The 25,343-nt window shown below is 39.0% G+C and overlaps 1 protein-coding gene across 1 annotated transcript in view; it reads right to left on the bottom strand.

Annotated features, from left to right (window-relative positions):
• The window catches only part of PRKCE (protein kinase C epsilon), a 295,541-nt gene that overhangs the window by 15,034 nt on the left and 255,164 nt on the right, over positions 1 to 25,343 (bottom strand). Inside the window, exons 12-14 of the mRNA XM_085315873.1 lie at positions 15,236 to 15,374; positions 12,619 to 12,807; positions 7,595 to 7,741 (exon numbers count right to left, since the gene is read on the bottom strand). Of these exons, the coding sequence (XP_085171999.1) occupies positions 7,595 to 7,741; positions 12,619 to 12,807; positions 15,236 to 15,374 (475 nt within the window). The remainder of the gene's footprint in view (positions 1 to 7,594; positions 7,742 to 12,618; positions 12,808 to 15,235; positions 15,375 to 25,343) is intronic.

Raw genomic sequence — 25,343 nt, 5'->3', positions numbered from 1 at the left:
TTAGGCCTAAAAACGGACCTACCTTGACATTTTCCCCATATTGTAGGCCTTACCTTAAAGAGGGACATTCACACTGAAGCAAACTTGAAAAGAGAAAACATTTATACAAAAAGCAATTTACTTGGCCAGTAATTTCCTACGTTCCTTTTGGTAATACTGAATGACGCTGCATTTGTAAAGGGCTTCTTCCCCACAGTGTAAAGGCAAAGTCATAATTCTGCACTTATGATAATACAATCCACTGTCACAAAAAATAGAAAATGTGTCAACCCCCGCCCCCACTCAAACAGTGTCATGACTTCCCAGCAGGAGCTTAAAAATCCCTCATTAAAAAGTTAAAATATCTTTGCCTCTTAGCAGTCACATACGAAAATAAGTCTGAAAACATGGGAAGATTTATAAGACTTATGTTTCTGTCTAATGTATTTGGAAGTTTTCTCCAGAAATGCGGTCCCTCTTTAAGGATTCCAGCCATATTCCACAGTGAGYGGACGGTCGCTGCAGCTGTTTATAAACACGCACTTCTCTTACTGAACACGTTTGCAGTAACTGTTCAGTGAGGCACCTCCTATTAGGCAGGTGCCACCTCTGTTTGCACATGCAAWCAGGCCAGCTGCACACTCCGAATGTGCTGCTTTGCATTCGCTATTTATTACCCAGCTTTCAAACATTGTGGGCATCTGGCTTGGCCCAGGTCATCGACAAAGGTCTGCCAAAATTTCCCCGTTTTTTCACTCATTTGAGGGAAAGGGGAAAGAGCAAAAAAAGTTACTCGTGCTCACTGACTCAAGTTGTAACAATCATTAGCTAGCACTAGAATTTGGTATCTGGGGATGATCTGATTTCAAGCCTTTGCTGCAGCRCAAAATCAAAGGAGAACACGTTGCTGGCATCCTTAAGTCAAGACTGAACAAGGGAGTTTAGATTCCCGAGGAAACTAAATACAGATACCACGGCTCASAGGATGACAACTAAGGGGGGAGGGGATTAGTCAACGGTTTATCTTAAGAGTTATAGGTAAAATGAGAGACGTGCAAATTAATGTAGGAAATTTGAGACAGAAAGTYAAGATGAAATCTGCTAACACTGAGGTCTGGTGTAGCACAGAACACTCTTCCAAGGGAAGTGATGCAGGTTTAGTCATTATAAAGCCAGGCTGACCTTGAACATTTGGATTTTAACACCTCCCAATCACATTGTTCCTCTGCTGTCATAGGACTTAACTGYGCATTGAGCATTTTGAGGTATTATTATTTCCACACAGTGGAAAGTGAGATATAAAAAGGTGAGATGATGAGTCCTGGGCCACTCCCTTAGTTTCTAGTAAAGCTGATACTAGAACTATTTGCAGTTCTCAGGTCTTCGGTCTTGGTTGCTAGAGCAATACTCTTTCCCAGAGAAGTCAGAACTGAAGGAAGAACAACAAATATTCAGAATGATAAAATGGGAGGAATGGGAGAGTCTGAAAAATGGGGAGAGTCAGATTTGAAGAACTAAACAGGCCCTGTTGGCAGCACCTGCTTTGATTCCATGACTCCCTACTGCAAGACACTATTCCACAATAGACCATCCTGCTCATTTTCTCTCTAACACTCTTAAAGACAGTTAGCTTTTAAAGTGGAAAATGAGAATTTACAAAGGCAGAGATAAAATTAAAATAATGTATTGTTCTATGAAAGCTGCACGTTCACAGTATATCATCATAATACGATTATTTTGTTAACTCCATCTTTATGCAGCCACACTAAGGATGGATTGCCACAGGCACTAATAAAACCATTAGAGATGACACTTTGGCTTAATTGCTAAAAAGATAAATACATATGGCTAACATCTGTTTTAACAGGCTTTGTATTACCCTCTGGCTCAGAGTTCTTCAGCCTTTCTGTGGTGAGGACTCCTTAGGCAAAGTCTCAAATTTTCCCAACCCCGACATTTACAACAGGGGAAATGAAAATGACATTTTTGTTTGCATGCATGCATGCAGGTCGACAGAGAAAACTCAGCCTGAAAGAGTAAGAGTGTGCAGGCAGTGAGATCTTCATTGCTGTGAACTGCATTACTAAACCACATTAAACTGCATAAAGTTTCCTACGGTCTCACAGTTCCTCACACTTCTTTCACAGCACACTGAGTCACTGTGATCTACAGCTTAACAAACATGACAGTAAGTTTATTGTGCTGGTCTAGTTCTACAAAGAAAGAAGAAATCAATGCTCTTATGAAGCTATTGCTGACTTCTGATAAATGAGCTACAATTTTAAGACCATAAATTTCCTCCATCCTTGATAAGCAACCTCTGGGGGACTGCGATGTTACATATTACCCCTCTTCACACCTCTTTTGCWCATCTCTCTGTGAACTTCACTGGCTGATATTAGTGGTAAATTAGCAGGCCAGAACTTCATTCTGGAGAGCCAGCAGCCGACCAGCTGTGCCCTCAGAAATGGCCCAAAGCAACAGAATTTCTTGCAGGGAATTTAATATATGTGGAGAACAGCAAGGCAACAGCAAAATAGGTGCAATATACTTTTGATTCACTGTTTGAAATATAAACTTTGCCAGTAAATAACAACTTGGACAGTATAAATTTCATGAATACATATTCAAGGTGAAACACTTATCTGTTTCAATCACTGTTTTGAATATGTATTTTATTATTTAGTAAGGGATAAACAGAATCATCCCATCAAGTCACTAAGCAAGATTGGCCACAGCGACAACAGTATCAATGGCCTTGGTAGAAATTAATCCACTGCATCCTCRTTTTCATTTGAAATATGGCAAACGTCCCTTGAGAAGAGAGATAATCTAACTCAAGCAAGCCAGGCGCATAACCATGGACATAAAGAAAGATGGAGAGCAGAGAATCACTGAGTACTATCAAGGCCCATGGACAACAAATTATGTTGGAAACTGTAACTGTTAGGGCCAGTGATTAGGTAGATTTCATTCCCCAAATGGAAAAATTCCAGTAAAAATATATGACAAATATATCAACGTAGGAATATGTCAGCCAAAATATGTCAACATAAGAATAAAGTGCCTGAAAGGGAACATTGTCTCACAACAATCACTTTGGAGAACAGATTTCTGTCCATACTAAAATGGTACTTATTTCTTGAATATAAAATTACACTTTCATGTCTGTGTTAAAAGCAGCATGGAAGAATAGTAATAGTCATGAAATTTCAAGATATTCTGTGAAACTCTAAGAATCTTTCTAAGAACATGGAAATGATCTTCCAGAGACATTGCCAAGGTCACTGGAACTTTGATGTAGCTAGTGTCTTCTAAATACCTGTTCGGAAGTCCAATTGATTTCTAACATAGATCCCCCAATATAGATCCCCCAGAGCTACTACTTTTTCTCTAATAGCCTAATCTTTATAATAGCTCCATATGAGACAAATCCTTAAAATAATAAAGCATAGTATATATCAAAGAATAAACTAATTTTGCAACTGCAAGTTTTATAAATCTGGATTTATGASAGGAAAGGCAGGTACACAATATGCATCACAGCACTGGGCCCCAGTGCTTTTTCACCCCTTCATATTTGCTGTTCTAGGTCATTAAGCTAGAATAGCAGCCAAAGATCCTTCACAGCAGGTTTTAAGGCCATCAGATCTGTTTCTACTGCCTTTACCTCACACAGCTTGGTGTTCCACTCTTGTCACTGCTTAGCAACTTAAATCTAAGCCATTTGTATGATTGTTCTGCCCAGGGCTCTCTTGCAAACCTTCAAAAACACAGCAAACTTTTCAAGGATCTTTTGTACTTGTACTTTTGTACTTAAGCAATTTTCTTTCAAAGTCTGAAGACAGTYAGGAAAGAAATTTCAGCTTCTAAGATATCATTAGAATCAGCAARTCATTAACAAATGGGAAGCACGTTAATGGTATTAACTTCTGATATGAGAAGGAATGTATTTGTATACATCCACAGCATGAATGAGATTTAAAAAAAAAAAGCTATCAAACATCTGGCTAATAAATAGCCATGCAGTAATTCATCCAAGTCAAGGTGGAAAAATCAAATGTCTGTTTGGCAGAGTTGGAGACACACCTGAACTATGAAGAAGCAGAGRTCTTACACTATTATGTATATAGATCCTCCAAAAATGTATTATCGTCTCCTCTGAAGAGAGCTAGAACCTGCTGCCTCACACTGCCATGGAGGAGCCAACGGGAATCTTGGTATTGATTTCAAAAGGATGCAGATAAAGCCTACATGTAGCACAGCAAGAATAAAAGGTATGAGAAAAGAAAAAGACTGTTGTGGTAACCAAGGTATGCTCAAGCGTTTTGGGGATCAGTGGAGCAGCAAGGCAGAACTGAAGCAGTATCTATTTCAACGCTAAAACCTCAGTGACCTCCCTTGGGAGATTATTCCAGTGTCTGATGGGACCTCAGTGTTTGACTGTTTTCCCTAATGCCTTCAAACGTCTGGGGTCAGGGTTTTATTTTACCCAGAGCTTATCTGAATGGATGCTGTGTTTTAAAATTAATAAAGTGTATACAATATAGTAATTATAAAATTTCCCCCCTTAGTCATCTTAACTGCTAGTCAGAAAATAGTTGAATGGCTGTGTATGTGCGTCCTTGCCTGAGTACAATTTTATATGTGCATGCCAATCTCAGACTGAATGCACACAGGATTATATATATATTGTATGTTGTTCTTCCTGCACATAGGTACACTTATATCACATATAAGAACATCTATTTTGTGACTATTACTTTGACTTCCCTTCTATTTTCACAATCCTAGGTTCACCTAAAGATAAAATTATAAACACAACTTTTGTATTCTSTTTTCATGTTACAGGTCACTTCTACTTAAGGGATAGCTCTTTATCAATACTGAAGGAGGTTAAAAACCAAAAAGCCTTCTAAATGCAGGCATTATAAGACCAGAGTAGTTTATTAATCTGAATGAATGCATCTTGATGCAACTCTCACAACTAAATTTAGAGAGGAACTCTCTATCTAGATTTTAAGGCAGACTTTAATTTCATTAKCTCTCAACTTACTCCTTTTTTGTATCTTTTAGTGAGTGCAATTTCTCCACACTTGGCAAGTATCCAAAATCACCTTTTCAGCATTTATGAAGACATTGAACTTCACTGCCTTAACAATTCCCTACAGAGAATTTAACAGATTCCTTTCCCATTTCCAAAGTTGCATCATTAGTAATTGTATTTTTCTGGTGCGATCTTTCTGTCYAGCCTGCATACACGTTACACCTTATTTCAAACTAATAATTTGCTCAATCTTGAAGAGTACAAGCAAAAATTTCAGTATGATCTTTCTCGAGATTTCCATACAACAACAAACAAAAAATAGTTGCAAAATTTAAAGAGCTGGTATGAAGCAGATGATGGGTGACAAACATAGTGTAATTATACAAACTACACCCTTTGTAACTGTGAAAAAGTTGTCAGGATCAGGTCACCATGGCAGACACCTTAGAGAAAATCGAATGAGAACACAAAAATAGTAGGGATGCCTGTACAATAGACTACATGCTATCTGAATTCACCACCATAAAGAAAGAGCTCAGAAAAAAAACAAGCATACAGAACTACTAGACTATAGGAATCAAATTTGTTAGAATAAAGTTGGTATGTACAATACAGGAAGAAACAGTATAAAAATCCAACACTATAGAAGCAGCCTGAAGAAAATTGAAAGAAGATGTAATTAAAGCTTAATGTACAAAATCAGCCTAACAATTACTAAAGGACAACCAGCTATCTTGGAAGTTTTACAAAGGACTGCTCAGAAATTCTCTAAAATCACAGCTAAAACTGAAGTCCCCAACTAAAACATCATTAAATGAAACAGGTAAAGGAGAGAAGGAACAAAACGGCAGGAGTGAATAAAATAAAAATGGCTTTACAACATAACTGCAGGGACGTAATTACCAGATGGAGACAAGAAGCTGCACTGAGAATATAGAAAGCATTTATACCAGCAATGAATGAAAAGGTCTGACCAAATCCCTCCTGACTTTTAAGAACAACCACCACCGCAAGAACTGCTTAGGAAAATTATAAAGGCCTCGTAAAAACAGCTGTCGACAAAGTGAATGCGCCTCTTCAAACAGCAAAGGAAAGCAGCTCATAAACAAACTGGACACGAGGAATCTGGGATTTAGGAGGTGGCAGGCGTTAAGGTGTACATTCGTTCAGAATTGTGCACCCTGGCTCGGTAGCGATGTCACCAAAACACTGATAAATACTGAGGGGAGATTCACAAGCCGGCTCAGGCAGCAGGCGCAGCGCAGCAGAGCAGGGCGGCTGGGCAGAAGGCAAACCCAGCCGGCGTGCCCAGCTGGCTGGTCCTGCTCCAGGACAGGGGCTGGCTCACGCCTCCCTGCTTCCCTAGCGACCGAGTTACAGGGTTTCCGCTCGTCCAGAAATACACGGAGCAAAACTGCCCCATATGAGGAAGTTACATCTTAACATTGCCCAGAAAAGCTAACTTCTGGGCTCTTTTTCCGTAGCACATGGGTGCACGTGCGCGAGCCTCCTCCAGAAGCAGCTCCTTTAGGCTCCTGTTCTGACCGAGCAGCCCCATCTCCACTCTCTGCACTGGCAGCTCAGGAAAATGCATCTCATGGGACTACAGCTAAATGTACTAAATGCAACAGACAGTAACTCTGCGATGACAGAGGGGACTTCTCCACCTCCAACTTTTACGCACTAGGATTTGGTATTAAGCCCAGCGTTTTTTGGGGTTTTTTTAATATGTGTTTATAAACTATTTAAAGAAAAAAGGAAACAAGTACTTGAACCATATTTACAGGCAAATCAAATATTGTAATTAGGGAGGTGCAAAGTCAAAAGATGCGAATCAATTTCTAAGAATTTATTATAAAGTTATTCTAATTTACTATTCTAATAGAAAATTTACGCCACATATTCTCAGCTAAAAAGCAGGAATTCGGTGCGCTATAAGTGCATCATACATATTTGATTATTTTCAAACAGAGGAAGGCAAGAAAAATAAAGTATTTTTGCTTGGTCTTTGTTGTTTCTSCATATGGGGCTGCAGTTTGCCTATTTTGTCTGTTCAAAATATAAATACTTGATTATCACTTAGCAACAAGTAAATACATCAACTTATCTATGATGTATGCTTATTTCCCCCATAAAGATGGGTTTTTTCCATGTATCTTTAGTTAAAATACTAATAATCACCAATTCTTTCCTTTGCCTTTCACTACTAAATCCACCGGCCTTTGACAATGCAAGGTGGTAGCAGATTTCGCGCAGGAAGTGTATGCCTTGCTATAAGCTCTTCGGATCAAGGTATCACTAAGAGCCCTGGAAAATAATTAAAACAGGGCCTCGACCCCTCTCTCCTGGCTTATGTGACTGCGTGGAAACATCTTCCTGTGCATTCACCTCTTCTTGACACTTACCGTCACACAAACAACGAACGACACGGGAATCGTTTCAGCACGAGTCTTACGGTATTGCTTCGACCCCAAAATTTTGTATCGAGGAGCTTAGTGTTTCAAAATAGCCAACAGCTAGACTTTTCAGCCCGAGGTTTCTCTGAGCGTTAGGCAAACTGCTACTTACAATCCGAGGCTTGAAGGGGGGCTTGATTTTCCTCTGCTCTAGAAGAACCCAGTCAATTTCCTTGAAAAACGGATGCTGCTTGATCGCGTCTTCCCCGTTTTGTGACGCCACGCAGCCGAGCCGCTTGTTTGGGTTTTTTGTCATGAACTGAAGGAGGGAGGGAGGGGGGAGAAGAGGAGGGAGAGGAGGAGAAAGGTTACACAACGTTAATGGCAATGGCTGGAAAGCGTTGGCAATGCAGGCAGCCTTTCTGATTCCCACCGCCTCGGTGGCAAACCCTCCAGAGACTGTCTAAAACAGACGTTCAGGACAGCTCTTACTATAAAATAAGAGCTCCTCTTGTTTGCTCTACCTCAAGTACTAATTTGGGGGGCAGAGACTACGTATTACTCTTACCGCTGTTTCGTTCCCTTCGACACACGCGTTGCGTCACCGTACGCCACGTTCAAGGGGACACGCGAAAAGCCCCAAGCTCCCTCCGCACGTTGCTCCAACACAAGTAAGACGAGCAGTCGCAGCTCTGCGGGTTACGAGAGCCGGGGAAACGCGCGGGCTGCTCGGCAGCGGGGCAGAGCTTCCCTTGAGAAACGAGCTGACATAACTTGCGCTTTCCGTGCTCGTTGCCAGGACAGGATACYATCCGCTGCGTGGTCGCCCTAACTGATATCCTCCAGGGTGACAATTTCTAAGCTTCCTCACTCTTAAATCCCTATTATCCCTCTTGCCCAGATGCTGCACACCTCGTGTAAGGCATTGACATCAAACGAAGGCAGCTCGTTTGTTGTGATTCTTATGTTGTGATTCGGAGCTGTCATTTCTTCCTCCTCTTCTTAGCAATTGCTCTACCTCTTTCCTAAAGAATTTCTACACGGAATCCTTGCAGTTCAGGTAGCAATGACTGCTGCTCTTACACACGCCATGTGCACACAGCAAACACGCACAAAACAGAATGATCTTGAGCTTTACTATGATTTCATAATCTTTACTATGACTTCATGATCTCATACTATGATCTAAAAGTGTTATTATTATAACACTTTTAAAATTCAAAGATTTGTATAAATGTAGAAAAATACAATAATCACCCAGTGTCTTTTTAACCAAGGTACCACATTACACTATACATCTACAGAAAAAAAATCTTAGCAAAAAAAATTACAGTAATGTGTACTCTTGCTTTATTACTCCAGTTATTACATAATCAGTTGCTGAAGTCCTTAAGATGGTTTAAGATACGTAGAGCAATTACTCACAGGAGAATAACATTGCTATCACTGTAAAGACATAACGTAAATCAGCCAGGCAGCTCTTTGTGGTTCCTGAAACACATGCACCACCCCAAAGATGACCCTTTCTGCTTAGGCTTGCGTTCAACTGTTCCCTACGTTCTTTTGCAAGTGGTCAAGTCATATCTAAATTATAGCCCATATTTTCTATGGGCAGGAGAAATAAAGGTTTTGCAAGGATTACTGTGCTTTGGTGAGGTCTCTTGGAAAACCGCAAAATGCATTCCTACGTTCCTCGGTTTTATTTCTCCTCCAGGAGTCTCTGGTGCCTGGGAGAGAGCAGGCCAGGGAGCAGCTGCCACGTGCTCTGGAGAAGCAGAACACGGAAACGACAGAATCCACTTACCGAACTGTATAATCTGGGTATCAAAGAAGCAAAATCTCATCCTACTATCTGTCATGCCCTGTTTTTGTATTAAGCTGGAGGCAGGGAAAATACATGTCATTTTTAAGAACTGAAGGACAAGAAAATGCTACAAGGCAATGAAGTCCAGTTCTATACTTCACACATTTCATGAAACTTGGACATGGATGATGGAGGAAGAACAAGTTTTAAGAATGAACACTTCAAACAAGCAAACAAAAAGGTTTATCACATGCAGTAATCTCAACATTCTGAAGTGGACATTTAATTCTATAAATTAAAATCTCTGCGACAAATATTGACCTTTTCACCTTTTATTTCTATATGTGAAGCATAAGATGACACGGGTTATTTATTCCCCTATTTATCAACAGCATCAACAATATTGCAACTGTCACTGCACTGACAGCTGTTAACTGTACTGTGCTGATGAGATGGTTGCCAATGGAGCTGATTGATAGGCATAGCCGTAACAGTCGCCTTATTTTTCCGTATTAAGGCAGGAACCCCCGTTATTAAAAGAACAGAACTCTTTTAATGGCAGTGCTCCTACAGACTTACGCGACAGAACGAAAGGTTGCTGAGCGAGCCGTGCAACTTGGGGCCTGAATCGAGGATCACCAGGCTCCCGAAACTTTGCTTCTGGAAATCAGGTTAGAACCAGAGTTCTCTCTCTGTCCGCCCAGAGATCTGTGTCATCTGGATACGCAGGGAACAGTCACTGCTAGTAGCCGTGCAGATGCAACCTCTCTCCATCACTTGCAAAGAAGCACAGAGCTGGGCACAATCTGCTTCTCCATGCAACCTGGTTGTCATATGTTCCTGTATTGTCAACAGTAAGCTTTCGAATTTCAATGAAGAATTGTTTTCCTTACAAGACAGGAAAGAATTTTAAATAGCAATTCCTGTCAATTCACAGGAACAGGACTAATAAGATTTGTGGGATTTCATGGGATAAGCAACACGCTGCCTTGCAATACCGAGCTGTACAATTATCCCCAGAAGTATTTTGTTAGAAATAATRAGGGAATTGCTTCTTGAGAAAATAGGAAACATTGTTACTCAATATAAGTGAATGTCATGTAATTAAACCTTCCTTACATGCTATTTGGAGGAGGGTAAGAATACAGTTTCTAAAGAATAAAATCCATGTCTCATAGCACAATGTGAGGAAACGAAGTGTTCCAAAGCTAATCCCTTGCTAGCATTCAGCAGTAAAACRCATAGACGCCTCTTTCTTTCCTCCGTTTTTCCTGTTCTTAACAGAATGTGGATGTAGATGAGATGAAGATCACAAGTTTCAAACTTGTTTCACACCATAGCTGTACAGGCAGCAGGTTGCTAAATCTAAGGGAATGCTTCCTTTTTATAAAGTAAACTGGCACAGCTCCATTCGTTTCTATATAATTTATGCCAGCCAAGGCATTTTGCCCAATGAGGAATCTCTTATTAGAGTACAAACCTATTTAATGGATGCAGCTCTCTTTTTAAAGTTTAAATGGCACTAAGGATTGACTCTAGCTAGAAAGTGCAAAAAATGCACTACACTGGAATATAAATAACCATACTGCTAACAAAATGCAGAACAAGGAAAACAGCCTCATGAAAATTAAATTAAGTGTTTATATTAAAGTCAGGCTTAAAAGAAACTAGTGTTCAATGCCTTGTAGTCACATTCACAAAAATACGGTTTAAACATGCAGCCTCATTCTGTGCCTGCATTTGTGTGCGGTTAATGACAGGCATAACATCAGCAGTTAGACTTCTCACTCCGTGCCACAAATGAGACACACAGTGAGGATGACYATTAAATCTGTTTCTCCCTTTCCTCTGTAAATCAGATACCTTCTCCCAGGGCATGCAGTGGCTCTGGCTCTACATATTTTATCATGGGTTATTAGTTAACTTTTCCCCTCCAATCAAAGGCTCCTTAATTCAAAACAGCAGATAGTTCCGTTGATCTAGATTCACAGAAAGAAGTCTGTGGATGGGGAGTCAAACGAGCAGATCTTGTAGAAACCGAAACCAAAACACCATACAGAAAATCTTCTGGATTTCAGAGAAGTTCAGATGCAGATAGGAACATTGAAAAAACACCCTTTCTCCACCACAGCCCAAAATAACCCCTGGAACCCRGATATCAGTCTGAATTCTGCAGCTCAAATCCACAAATTTTAATTCCTGAACTGAAAATAACTGAAGTGTCTGGGAACAAAAAAGAGCACATGAAACTATCATGTCAGCTAATAAAAAGACAGAGAAGAGGTAGCTGAGGGGAGAAGGGAGAACATGTGTGAAGGCCCTCTTTAATCTTCCTGTGTTCTCACAGCCACGGATGGAGCAGAGGAGACACCTTGCAAACAGTTCAGAGAGGTTAACTTGGACTTCTCATAGGAATCATCCTCTACAGCATGTCTGTCCCTCTCTTTTGGCTAGGGTGAGCCTGAAGATATTCATATCAGTTTCAAAATGTAACCCTGTATAGAGATCTCCACAGGACCTTACACTGTCAGCTGCCTTCTTCCATTGAAAGTMTCCTGAATCTCAGCTATTGAAAGAAAAATAAAGCTCAAGAAGATGGAAAATTGGAATAAAACATGCTATTTTTAAGTCAATAATCCTCATGCTTTCAAAAAATGGATATCAGTATACTGCTGTTTTCTTTCGCTTTTTACTTTAAGAGGATGCTAGCTCAGAAGAAGGAATGTATGTCAGCGTCAACGTATTCTAAAAACCGAAGCTCCTGGTGACACATTYTGCCTGAGTAAAAAAATCGCCGCAATTGGTGGCTCACGGTTCTGTCAAGTCACTCAGCATATTTAAATACAACCGACCAGAGCAGAAACACTTACACTAGAGTAAAGTTGTTACGTGAARTAAGGAGTAGAGCACGCAGCTCTGAGCAGAAGGCTTTCAGCCTCACGTGATAAYAGGGGAAGAAAGGTAGCAGGATGGCACTTTCCCTAAGCGGATTAAACAAAAATGCTGACACTGTTTCTTTAATTACATACTGCTTTCCCGCACTCCTCGTGAACATGCAGCATATAAAGTGTCAAACTGATAACACAGCTCTAGTTGGTTGGGTTTTCCCCGAAACATGAATCTGCGGTACACAGATTTATCCAGCGTACCGCTGCCTGGAATACAAACATTTTGTTCCTTTCCCACAAGCAGTGTAATTCATCCCAGGCCCCATTATCCTAACAGTGGCACTCTGAACTGAGGTTGAACTCCCAGTGGTGACTGTTCTGAATGACTTTAAGCAAATTCAATCTTAATCCAAAAAAAAAAACCCTGCCCCACCCCACCCCCCACCACCAGAAAAAAAAAATCCCAAAGAGGAGGAGGAGGAAAACAAGTAATTGAAGACTCACTGCTTTTAAAATGCTGACGGCTTCTTTACTGAGCCACACTGGGTACAAGACATCGTCGTGAAGGATGGATTCGAAGAGATCATCTTCGTTGTCAGCCTCGAAGGGGGGCTGCCCAGCCATCATTTCRTACATGAGAACCCCCAGAGCCCACCAGTCCACTGACGGGCCATATTCTAACTCCTGGAGGATCTAGCATAGAAAGGGAGATCAGGCAAGTTAGATAACGCTCTCAGCTGCACATTCACTATTTTGACATGAATATCTCCCCCTCCCCCAAGGCATAAATAGGACTCAATTCCACAGCAATTCCAGCCACAGCAGGCATTACCCAGGCAATTTGCACTAACAGAGCTAAGTGCCCATGTGTAGTTCTCAGGAGTAACGGATTTATCAGGCCCTTGAATAAAAGAGTATATTCGTGAGCAAAAGAGTAGTATATCCTTCCGAGCTGTTTATAACATGCCACACTACGGGGGAAAAAAATCATTTATACAAAGCAGATTGGTGGAAAATGTGAAATACTTCCTTGTCTCTATCTTGAACAAAACAAACCAAATCAGTTTGTACTCCTGCACAGAGCCCATCTGAGAGATTTATACGAGACCTTTAGGTAGGACTGAAGGAAGCCAAAAGTGCTCTTGCTGAAGTTCTTTTTACTGCATTAAAACACTGCACAATACCCCGCTGTAGAATTTGCTTTAATTGCCTTTGCTTTCAGAAAAACTGACTACGACTTTTCACACGGCACAAGCTCAACCCCATAGCAAACACCTTTAGTGGGGAGCAGTAGCTTAGCATGATGGATTATTTACTGTATTACTTTGTGTTACACAACTGTTGTTGCACAAGGAACAAGGTTAATTTTTGGCTCCTCTCCACCAGAAAGCAGCTTGGAGTTTGGCTGCAAAGTTTCAGCATGACGGGGAACTGGGAAAAGAAGAGTGGGCGACTGCTTAAGGTGAAGCTGAATGGCTTAAAAGGACTGGGAATGGCAACAACCTCACGGACTCCTTACACAGTATTAGTGTTACTGACAGACTCCTCGTGGAGAACTGCAATTCTTTAGTACTGTTTTTGGAAACCGTGAATGTACTGTGTATATTAAACCAAATACAGTCTTAACCTAAAAACAGAAATGAGTTTAACATTTGAATCTGGATGTTTGGATCCCAACTAGGTTCTGAGGTGAAGAGATACTGTACTCTACAGAGATTAATTACAGAAAATAATACTCTTAAAAATTGAACTTCTCCCCTGTTCTGGGCACTCTCTGGCACTCTTTGGAACTCAGATTTTGCTAAAGAAAAGAAAATCGAAAGACACCAGCATGATGCAGACAGAAGCAGGAGATAAGGTTGCTGCAAATAAGATAATAAAATGGAAGCTTAAGGTACAGACTCCATGTAAAAGTTCCTGGAATCTTATTATTGCTAGATTTTTAGTAATTATTTTTAAAGGATTCATCAAAGGACTCAATCATAAACACAATTAGAAAACAAGTCCTACAAGAACAAAACCATCACATCTGATATAATTTTTTTACTTCCAGAGTACTTCTCAAACTCCATAAAATACTCGTTCATTGACATTATGATAGTTTCAAGATGATTCACAACTTAGCACTTGTGCTGCTGAGCTTGACAGCCATGAATGCTAACAATATTTCAAATTTACTGTCTCTAGCAAATCTTGCCACTTGTGCTACCCAAGCTTGACAGCCACAAATGCTAACAATATGGACTTCAGACTTACCATCTCTAGCAAATAACAAACTAACATTTTTTGCCCACTGCAAATTTATGGTTGATGAAARGCAAACTAGTGAAACTTTGCACTAAACTGCCACACTGATTCTTTAGCAAAAAGGTTAATAACAAAACTGAACAGATAAAGTCTGTCTAGGAGACAGTCTAACCATATGATACTGACTCATTTTAGGTACTTGGAAAGTACATCGCATATTATAATTTAGGATATGTAAAACCAGCATAAAAATGTGCCATTTCTTTTCTCCATCCAATAAACTCCTTCAAATGAATTTGGGTGTTGCCAGTTAAGACGCAACAACCACATGAAAAGCTCCTGTTTTTCTATGTAAGAGTCTGCATTTTCTATTCACCCATATGAATGGAAATATAACAAATACAGTATCTTTTACTCACAATCACTTTAAAGAAAGGAAACAATGATATTCCCACAAAGATCTAATGCAAAATGATACCAAACAGTTCTCTAGCATCACAGTATCATCTTGTAAGTCTCCCTAGGATCAGTGCTGGTAGTACTCAACTACATCTAGCACCTTATAGACTATGAAGTGCTTTCAGAGTGATGCTGCATCAGAAATGAGAATATGCAGAAGAATATTGTTAAACTCAAGGAAGACATAACTGAAAAGCTATACTTTGCCACTCCYGCTAACACAGAATACTGCTTGCGCCATCCAGAGCAACAGATTTCTGCAAGATAACTGAGAAAAAACTGTGGTAGAGACTAGTCTGTATCTTCTGTTTTYCTGTATTTCATTTACATGTAAAAAAGGTCTAAAACAATACATGTAACACAGTCCATCTGATAAACGATATTATCTGCATTCTTAGTGCAATGCAAAAAATACCTCTGGAGCGATATAGTCAGGCGTGCCACAAAAGGTTGTGGTTGTCACTCCGTTCAGAATCCCTTCTTTGCACATTCCAAAGTCAGCCAGCTTACAATGGCCTTCAGCATCCAGAAGAATATTGTCCAGTTTCAGGTCCCTGTAATAAAAAGGCCCCAAATTAAATCAACTTTTAAGTTTTGAACATGTGCTCCTCAAKTTGATCATAAGATATACACAAAATGACAAATAGGTGGTTTCACAAACACCATTTGTGTAGTCATCCTCTCCATGTGTGCTCGAAAAGCTGGTGGTGTTCACTAAGCCRACCTGGTTAAAGCCAATGAGGAAGCAGATAATGACCACAAGCACTTTGCAAGACCAGGCYTTTATTCTTCCCTTAGCAACACGATAGCACAGATGCATTCGATACAGCATCAGAAACATATGGAAAAGKTTCACTCTCTTTTGCTTGCTACGTATCTCAGACACTGTCTATGTGAAGAATGAACCATGTCCAACAATGAAGTCACACTCCATTTTTGCATCAGTACAGAGTGCCAATTTATTGATATTCTATTACATGGTTTGAATTAAGTTACTTTTAAAMCTGGATTATTTTGGATTGCATTCTTAAAGTATACTTATAATTCAAAATTCTGATCCCAAACAGAGGGCTGAAAGACAATACTCCCAACTTTGCAAAGTATAATTATTTTCCGCAGTTTAAAAGCTACTCAGAAAGACTCTCACAGGAATATTTTGCATCCATTGTTAAACAACACATCTTAGCAGCTGTCTCTGATCACCCTCTGTAGAAATGTGTTTGTGTCAAAAATACACAATTCTTCAGTTATTATATTGGGTGAGGTCAAAAACAGGTTGAGAAAGGGATATCCACCTTTCCTGTCTTGCCCTCTGCACATTTTCTAAATATACTATTGATGGTTATCTCATGACCAAACACAATGGATGCTAGGTACCATTTAATTTACATGCCACTTGCCTTAGACTAAGCTAAGAAAGGATCTGGAATGTCAGTGCATTAAAAAAACCCTTGGTTGCATGAAAAAAACAGGAAAAAATATTTTATCACATATAAATAATAAAATAAAAATGAAAGACAAGGAACAACACTGATATTGCATAGCTCATTTTATTTTTATGCTTCTGTCTGGGATTTAAGTGCCTCTGTAGTGTATTAAAAATACATAGTAGCATGTAAACGAAGACATTGTAGGTATGAACACCTACGAGGGTAAGAAAGCACAACACAGATCCTTCGGTGACTCCAAGTGTGGATACTTGCTCATCAGAACTTTGCTCCGAGCACTATTAGAGGAGTCTCAATTGATGGAATTGATTAGAAATAACTTTGTAGGCAAGCTCTCAGTCAGACTGAGGAATAAAATCCCACGTCAGCCTCTGTAAACAAATCTTTCCCCAGAAATCCAAAGAAAGATACAGGCTTTGTTGCAAAACCCTTAATGCCAGCAAATTCCACCAGAGTGAGGAGTGAGAAGTCTTCATCTTACTCCGAGGATTTGTTTTGGAGAAGTGCCTCMCTATCAACTCCCAATGTCTAGAACCAAAGTCAGCAAAGCACAGTGGAAGCATTTAGACACATTAAATGATTAAACAGTCCTTCAAAGGTTGCATTATGTTGGAATTTCCCTGGACAAGTCTAGGGCTTCAATATGTTTGGATTTCCACAGACGTGTTCATTTGCTTCCTATCACCTCAATTTTACCTAGGTGCACTATTTTTTCTTTTATTTTCTTTTTTCTTTTTTCTTTTTTGGCCTATGTTGGTTGGCTGACTTGAATCTAACACGTATTTCTCAAGCATAAAATTAGATATTTCTGGGATGCACYGGACTTACTACTCAAATGCTGCATAATCATGCACATCTGTGCAGCAAATCAGACATTGCTGGGAAGCACTGGATGACTTACTGTGCATGTAGAAATGAGCTGTGCAGTGTACATGTTACAAAGGGGTTTGTGCATGTGCAAGAAGCCTGACACAGCCCTACAAAGTCATATTTACCTCACTTACAGTAAATCTACTGTCTCCCACATATACTTGTCTTATCAGACATGGCTTATGTGGTTGTAATACGTATCAGCTGTAGAAATGTTCCTTCCACTCAATATGCCCTACACCAGACCTTTCCATGCCCACATCAGCCTCACTGCTCTTTTAGGTCCTCAGTTSATTACCCACATTAAGGTCCCTTGGGGTAAACTATGTATTTTACCATTCTTTCGAGTCATCCTTTTTACCAGCTCCTACACACAACCCGGTATCTGATTGCATACAACATAACCCCCTACATCCAGCCATTGAACCAGTCCAAGAATCACTTCTACATATGTCAGGAAAGGGATTTACAGGAACTGTTTAGACAGAGAGATATCAAYGGCTGCATCCATCCCAAAGAAGTCAAATAAACAAATTAAAACTCCTAGCTCCAAAAATCATCTGTCTTTCCCAAATTTCTCTTCCAGTGAATCATATTTGTTGCATCAAAAGATATGTTTTAAGACCAAGAMTATGACATCATCAAGTAGATCTTACAATAAGAGGATGAGACACTTATAGACAGAGAGGGGAAATAAACATTCATTTGCAGCTTTATCTTTTAACCTTCTAAATCCAGCATTAYATGTTCCTAAGCAGAAGAATACAAGCTGTATTTCAAGATGTTCAGATAAAACAGTCAAAGCATAATTACATTTGATGTAATCTGGGAACCGCTTCCAGCCRGCATCACGGCACAGTATTAGAAAGAAGGTCATTAAATGAATAATTATGACTGGAACTGATGAAATTCAAAGAGTTGCTCAGAAAACTGGATCCACTTAAATGTAGAAGCTTATCTCASAAGTCTCTTACATGTCATATTAACTGTCATCCTGGAAGCAGTTAGGACTAGAGCTGTTAGGACCTATAATAGTTTAAGTTTTGTTTAATGCCACCCACGCTCTTGACATGGAATTGAAAGTAGATGCAGGTGGTAACCCCAGAATCTCCAAAGCTAAGGGAAATCTAGATCATAATAAAGCTCTAGCACTGAGCCATCACATAGTGGAGAAGGACAAAATATTCACTATTGTCTTTACTGGCTCAAAGATTTGTGTAACTAACTGAAAATCTGAATCAGATTAATCAGATTAACCTGATGGGAAAAGAGAATGAACAGAATGAGAGAGAGAAAAAAGAAAGGGAAGATTCTAAAAATCAATATTTAGAATCTGACTACCTGAGAAGACCAMCAGTGAGATTTCAAACCTACCTGTAAAAGTGTAAAAGCACAAGTCAATTTTAAGGTTCTTACCATTTACCAAGTTATAAGCCTATCTAACAGAACAAAAACATCTAGCACCCAGTCATCAAGCCAAAACAAAGCAGTGAAGTCTATAAGCCTATTCAAAATGCTACTGCAGGCACTGAGGACATCAGCTTAATTACTCATGCATTAATGGAATGTAATACCAGTAGATTTTTATTGGCACAAATACAAAGTGCACTAGAGTTGAATGAAGTCAGAAGAAATTTGGAAGAGACTAAAGCAACAGCAGAATGACTCCCATCGAAGACCAGATGCGAGGTGAAAAAGYAAGCTGAGAGTCTGCCAGGGTGCCAAATTCTTATTTAGTCCACAGGACTATCACAGTCCATAAAACTGTGCACACTGAAAACAATTAAAAAACTATTCTGCTAACTTACAGTTCCCAGGTTAAAAAAAAAAAAAGTATTTATGCAACTTTGGAAAAAGAAAGTTCTAAATAAATATGAGAAAATGGGTAGGATGTGTCATTTAACCTCTCACAGAAAAAAAAAAAAACCCTCAAACAAAACATTCGGATACAGATGAGGAAACAAATAAAAAAGTATCAGAAAAGAGTTGTCAAGGAACCACGTCTTTCCAGTGCAGCAGTGTTACTGAAAAAACTTTTAAGTTTCAGTTTAAGTCCTGTATCTCCCCAGAACTGGTCTAAGAAACAGTCAACTCTCCTATCAGGTCAGAAAGTAAAGTAAATAGCTATCAGTCTCTGTAATGTAAATTAATTGTCTATACAGAATGATTCATTCTGTCTTTTACTTGGTTCTTGGTATTAGCGCCAGCTGTCTGCCTCTAAATCAGAGCCTACCAAATGATACAGTGTCAGATAGCTCAGTGACAAAGGTCTATTAAATTCTTCTTTTTCTCATTTTGCATGCTCTTTGTAGGAACTAAGAAAAGTTATCTCTGTCCGACAAAGTGAGTTCCTACAGCCTGAGTAATTACATGCAACTGCAAACTGCCTAACCAGTCAAGCTAGGAAAATGCCCAGATTGCTTGAATGCAATAATGATATATTAAGCTATTTCTCTCTTTGGTTTGTTTGCCAAGATACTCTGCACAGTCAGTTCAGTTGACTTGAGCAGACACTTACATAAAATATGTTTTTTTAAAAATTTCTTTCTTTCAAAAAGTGTTAAACGGAAATTTAAGCCTTGGTTTCTATTTCTGGACACTTGCCAGCATCGCAAGCACCTCTGAAGCTGGAATGACTGGCAGGATCTCAAGAAAGAATCAGGATTATAATAGTAAGGTTGGTGCAAGTCAGAACAGAAGAGCAGGTTGCCTGCAAGTCTGCAAGAAAACTTCCGTAATGCTCATTCACTCCTCCACATGCCTGCGTCAGGAGACACTGATGGCCCTCAGTTCCCATAAATGCTGAATTGCTTAGGACTGCACAGGATCGGATTCCCAAAGTCTGATTTCAAACAGTAGCCAGTGAGATAACTGTCTTGTGTGTGTGGCCACGTGTGTCACATGTGTCATTTAGATAACACTGATAATTTTCTTGTTGAAGTAAGGCAATTAATAGTCAAGATGGGTTTTAATCACTAAAATCAGAAAGACAGCCAAGTATTATTAATGGTGTCTTTGAATCAGGTAAATATTAGTGACTAAATATATCCACATTTGAACAAGATCAAGTAGCTATGAAACACGATCACACATTGGTTTAAGCAATCATTTGACAATGAAATATCTCGGTAGGATCTCCTTCTACTCTAATTGCTGAATGAGCAATAAAACTAGAACGCATATACATTTTGGAGTGCCAGCTATGAAGGATAATTACTATCTACAAACAATTGTAATGGAAGCAAGGATATTTCTTTATAGGGTGAGAGTTCAGCAAAGGACTGTACCTTGCTGAACATGTATAGGGCACCTGAGAAGAAAGATGTGGAAATCACGCAAGTGTATGTATATAGTTACCAGGCAACCATCAAAGAACAGACCCTTCATAATTTTTTTTCTTCTTTTTTATGACTATCCATAGTCCATCTGAATTCATTGTGCTGTTGCCTTTGTTCTCCTGCATGGGAAAATCCCATCTGCAAGCCTTAAATGGGCTTTTCACAGAAGAAACCACAGAAGGTAAGAGGGAAACTTTCCCGTAACAAGACATGGACCCAACAGAACTACTCTCCAGCTACTACAGTTATTGAAATTCATAACTCAAGGCAATATMCTTATAATAATTTCAATTAATATGCTGAAATTATTTTTGTATTTTAATTAAGGTAAGACTCCCACATTCCTAGAATTACTTTTTAACTTACTTAATAGTATCCAAATTGGTTTTTGGACAAAGACACCCTCATGCTCCGACAGGTCTCCCCTGCACCCTGTGCAAATTTGCTCTTTGTTAAAACATTGCATTTTCAATATAAGTCTCAATTATAAGTAGTAAATATCATAGAATTTGGATCACTTGTACTGTCTGTCTGAAACACTATTTTCCAGAAGACTGATGAATTCACCAAAATGTTTTTCTTAATTCTTCAAACACCTTAGTGTCCCCAAAATATCATGTACTACTTTCAGATTTTGAGTTATATATGAAGCTGCTCAGAAAACAACAACAAAAAAAATCAATAATTTTTAAGTTCTGATATTAGCTTCTTTTGTGATTATCTCTCAACAACTTAACTTCAACTTCCATACATAAATTATRGGCTAGATATATCAAGAATGTTATTAGTGGATGTTTTTGTACCTTTAAATATTTTAGTCAAAATACACCAGTAAGGCYTTTTTTTTCCTAGTACAGATTAGAAATATATGAGAAAATCTAAAGAGTAACTTCTAAGCAAACAAAAAATAATTATTTTTTTTCCATCTTAGAATGTATATGGGAACGAAGAAGCCCCAGGAGCCTGAATCTAAGACAGTAAGGCAGTTTTTATTAGTAGTAAGGAGAAACCTGACTGGGACTAAAAGACAAAAAGATGTTCCTTTCTTATCTTAGAGCCGGATGGTTCTGCTGCTCTTATTGCTGTAGAAGATTTCAGGGATTTTTGCCTATATTGACCTGAAAGTCTTCAAATTTCTCTGTTTTGCTTTTATGTTGATTCACTAAGGAATGTATGATGAGCATTTTCTTTGTCACTTGACTTTGTAAGTCATGTTAGTTGACTTTGATAAAGAACAAGGACATTATCTATCACAAAAAAACCTGCAGCAGAACTGTACTCAGCAACCTACAGCAAAATCTGCTGAGTAGATTTAAATATGGTGTTATTTTTTTAGCAGTGTCAAATTTAAAATAAAGTGAATCTACCTTATTTTGATATGAATCAGTAGGCATAATGGTTAACAGCAGATGGATTAAAAACATAAACTTGGTTTGCCACAAAATCAAAGATACCATAGCTACTTTTTCACGCAAGAACACCGTGAGAGTTTGGACAYGAGGATAAACATTAATGGGAAATGCTGACTTTTAACGTGACTATTGCTACACTTTCTGTCAGTGCATGTTTATGCATGTTTACTTTCTAAAACACATGCATTTATTTTCCCTATATAGCATAATGTCCATCCCCATGTCATTTGCACAAATATTTTATAGACTGTGAGGGTGGCAGAGACAGRAGGATGGAAGCAGCATGTGGAACTTTGCTGCTACCTGCCAAGGCAATTGGAGGAAGACAGACACATAAATGCCATCGGTGGCTCTGTAAACCCTATTCATCAGGAGGCAGAGCAGTTTAAAGAAACCAGTGACTTTTCTGGTAACACAGAAACTTTTTATATACAATAATTTCCATATACGGCTTTTTAATGACTTTGACCATAACTTTATTACAATTGTCGGTAGCAGCTTAGGACGTTACAAGTGCATGATTTGCTTATCTTATTATGCTGAGTTTCCTTAAAATAATGCGCAGGCAAATAAATATATAGCACTTAACAGCTTTCCTTTGTGTTGCTTTTCCTTTCTTATTTCCACAGTTTTACTTGTAAACATAAGTGAACTTTCTGGAAGTTTAAATATGTATTACGTAAAACATTCTCAAAAACTGAGTAAGCACCAAGGGAGTGGTCTCTGTCGCCTTTTCAAGAGAGAGTTGCCTTTTATATTCGCATTACACTGCTTTTTAAACCCAGTCCTTCCATGACCCCTACCTGGAAAGGCAGTAATTTTTCAACGAGCCTAAGGCAAGAATGTGATGTAGARTTACAACAGTGCCTATTTCTTAGCCTGTTTCTGAAGTCCTGATACAATTTTTTTGGTGAATTCTAGTGGCAACTCTGTCTTCACGTGGCTTGCAAGCCTGTCATTTTTATACCAATTACAGCACTATCCCAAATGGAGCTGGCTTTATATTAGGCCTATTGTATATGATGATCTGCCTCATAAACCTACAGATAAACTAGACAGCAAATGAATTTCTCATTTTGTAAAGCTTCTTGAGGTTTCAAAAAGCGTTTGTGTTTCATGCTGGGTCAAAATCCAGACTTTTTAAAGGTTTTTGCAAAAGTAGCGTGCAAATAGCTGGTAGCCTGTTGCTCAGAACAGTGTCCTAATCTTGGAGACTTGCTCTTAGCTGAGACTGAAATGGCTGATCTTTCGGGCCTCCTACCTCACATGCGAGTGCCTGATATTAAGGCTATTAATAGCTCTGTCTTTTTTCTTTTTTCTCTCCATCGCTAGTTTGATTAAACTCACCTTTTTCTAATTTTTTTAAGATTTCAGTTGAAAAATTCCTAATTGWCTCTAGATATTCTGCTGCAAATGACAGGATGAACTCTCTACCACTACTGAACATACTACAATTTCAACCTCCACTACAAAGCCCTTGTGTTAAGCCATTGCTAAATGCGTAATGCRATAAAACCTGTCCTCACTGACTCCTCAGCGATCCCACTGAAGACAATAGAGTTCCCTGGGTTTAGCCAAGGGCAGACTCAAGCTGAGGTACTTTACTCTGTGAGGTTCAGTGCTTTGTGTTCTTATTTTTTTATATCTCAAATAACATAAGAGTAAGTTTGTATATTGTAACAATAGGTTAGGTGGAGTGCAAACTAAAAGTGCATACTATGTACATTTATAATCCTTTTAAGCAAAACAATTCTAAATCATTATTTGATAAAGCCACTTGATGAAAGATAGTGAAAGGATGGCATGAAGCTAGAAAAGCTTGTCAGATCAAGTTTAGAAAACAGAATACTGTAAAATGTTAGCACRGCCTCAGAAAACAACTTTATCAACAGGCACGCTAATGAACTTTTTACATTCGGATCAGTTCAAAAGTTTGCCTTTTGAAAACAAGAGCAATGGATTTTTTTGGGTGCTCTTAGTAGGAAAGATGCCAAAGTCAMCGTCATTTCAACACCCACACAAAGCAAATTATGCAAACGTGCAGAAAATAAAACAATACTTGGGTTTCATGCATACAGGTTCTGTGGATAACTGAAAATACTGACATTCTTTTCTTTTTCTTTTCCTTGCTTCCCTCCTTCATGGAAAGTTTTCTCACGTGGAATACACGAACATATGGCCAAGAAATGCATGTCTATCCACATGGCATCTTAAATAGTTCCCCTCAATTGAGTAACCCAGCAATGAAGCCTTATAACTCATAATAACCCACAAGGACATATTACAGCCCTATATGGATAACAGGAAAGACAGAATAAAGGGATGTTGTGTAATCAACCACGATGTCATCCTGTTTTTAGATTTACCTTCAACACGAAAGTAACCAGACTTCTGAAACATTTTGCTCTGTTCTGATGGTAATTTTCTTCTATGCATTTTTCAGGATGCTGACCCAGATTCATCCCACCAAACATCAGGCTTTTGATTGAGGTACCACAGTTTGTCCGGGGCTCCCTCCATGGCCATGTAGGAGACACAGCGGATGATGAACAGAATACATGCCCTGCAACAGCTTCCTAGAGATGTCCGCCCTTTTCCACCTGCAAATGCAGTCTAGGACAAGAAAGCTCCTGACTTAGAAGCATCAATTACATTCGAAATTTAGGTGAGATGAATTTGAGCTGTTGCATATTTTCGTTATGGTTCTCTTCCTGCTTCCTGTGTCTTACTAGAGATTTATCCTGTTCTCATTCAGATCAGTGGTGAAACTTTCATTTCTGTAGCATGTAGCCAAGCAAAGGAAGATTTTTAAAAAGGTCCTACATTTATTTGGCGTGTTACATACCGTGGAAYTGCCACACGCAGACACACAGAATTTGCTAGGTTTTAAAGTTATGCTCTGGTAATAATTCTTCATTTTTCTCACATTTCTCATATTGCACTCTCCTGACTGCAAAATCTCCCAGCGTCCTGAAGGGTATGCATACCCATTGAAAAGCCAGACATTTAATTGCCCTACTTGGAAACACCAAATAAAGGGCTCCAAAGCACTACTATTCTACATTGTTTCAGGCATACAGAAAGAGTATTCTAAAAAATGAAAACAACAGAAGAAAAGCTGCTACTGTAATCAGCCACGATTGAAGGCATTTCCTGCATTTTGCTATCAAACCTGTTGTTTTTTCCATTACATACTAAGTGAACTTTAGTAAGGTCAAGACACCAGAGAAAAACAAGATCAGAATATCTTTAATCAACTAAAGTTGACTACTTTAGTCTCCTTCTTTGAGAGGTTTAGTTCTGGATCTCATCCCAGATCTCCGATTTTCTTTCTTAATCACAGAGGTATAAAATAGGTCCTTCTGAATTTGTGATTTAGATGGTTTTCTTCAATAGCATTTAGCTTTTTAGGCTTAAAGGTACCCTAGCCTAAAGGTCAAWTAATCTCATGCCAC

This window comes from Rhea americana, unplaced genomic scaffold (genome assembly GCF_003343005.1).
Source record: "Rhea americana isolate MKP2758 unplaced genomic scaffold, rheAme1 scaffold_44, whole genome shotgun sequence".
Lineage (NCBI taxonomy): Eukaryota > Metazoa > Chordata > Aves > Rheiformes > Rheidae > Rhea > Rhea americana.
The sequence above is the reverse complement of the archived record's forward strand: the minus strand, read 5'-3'. Positions and strand labels throughout refer to the sequence as shown.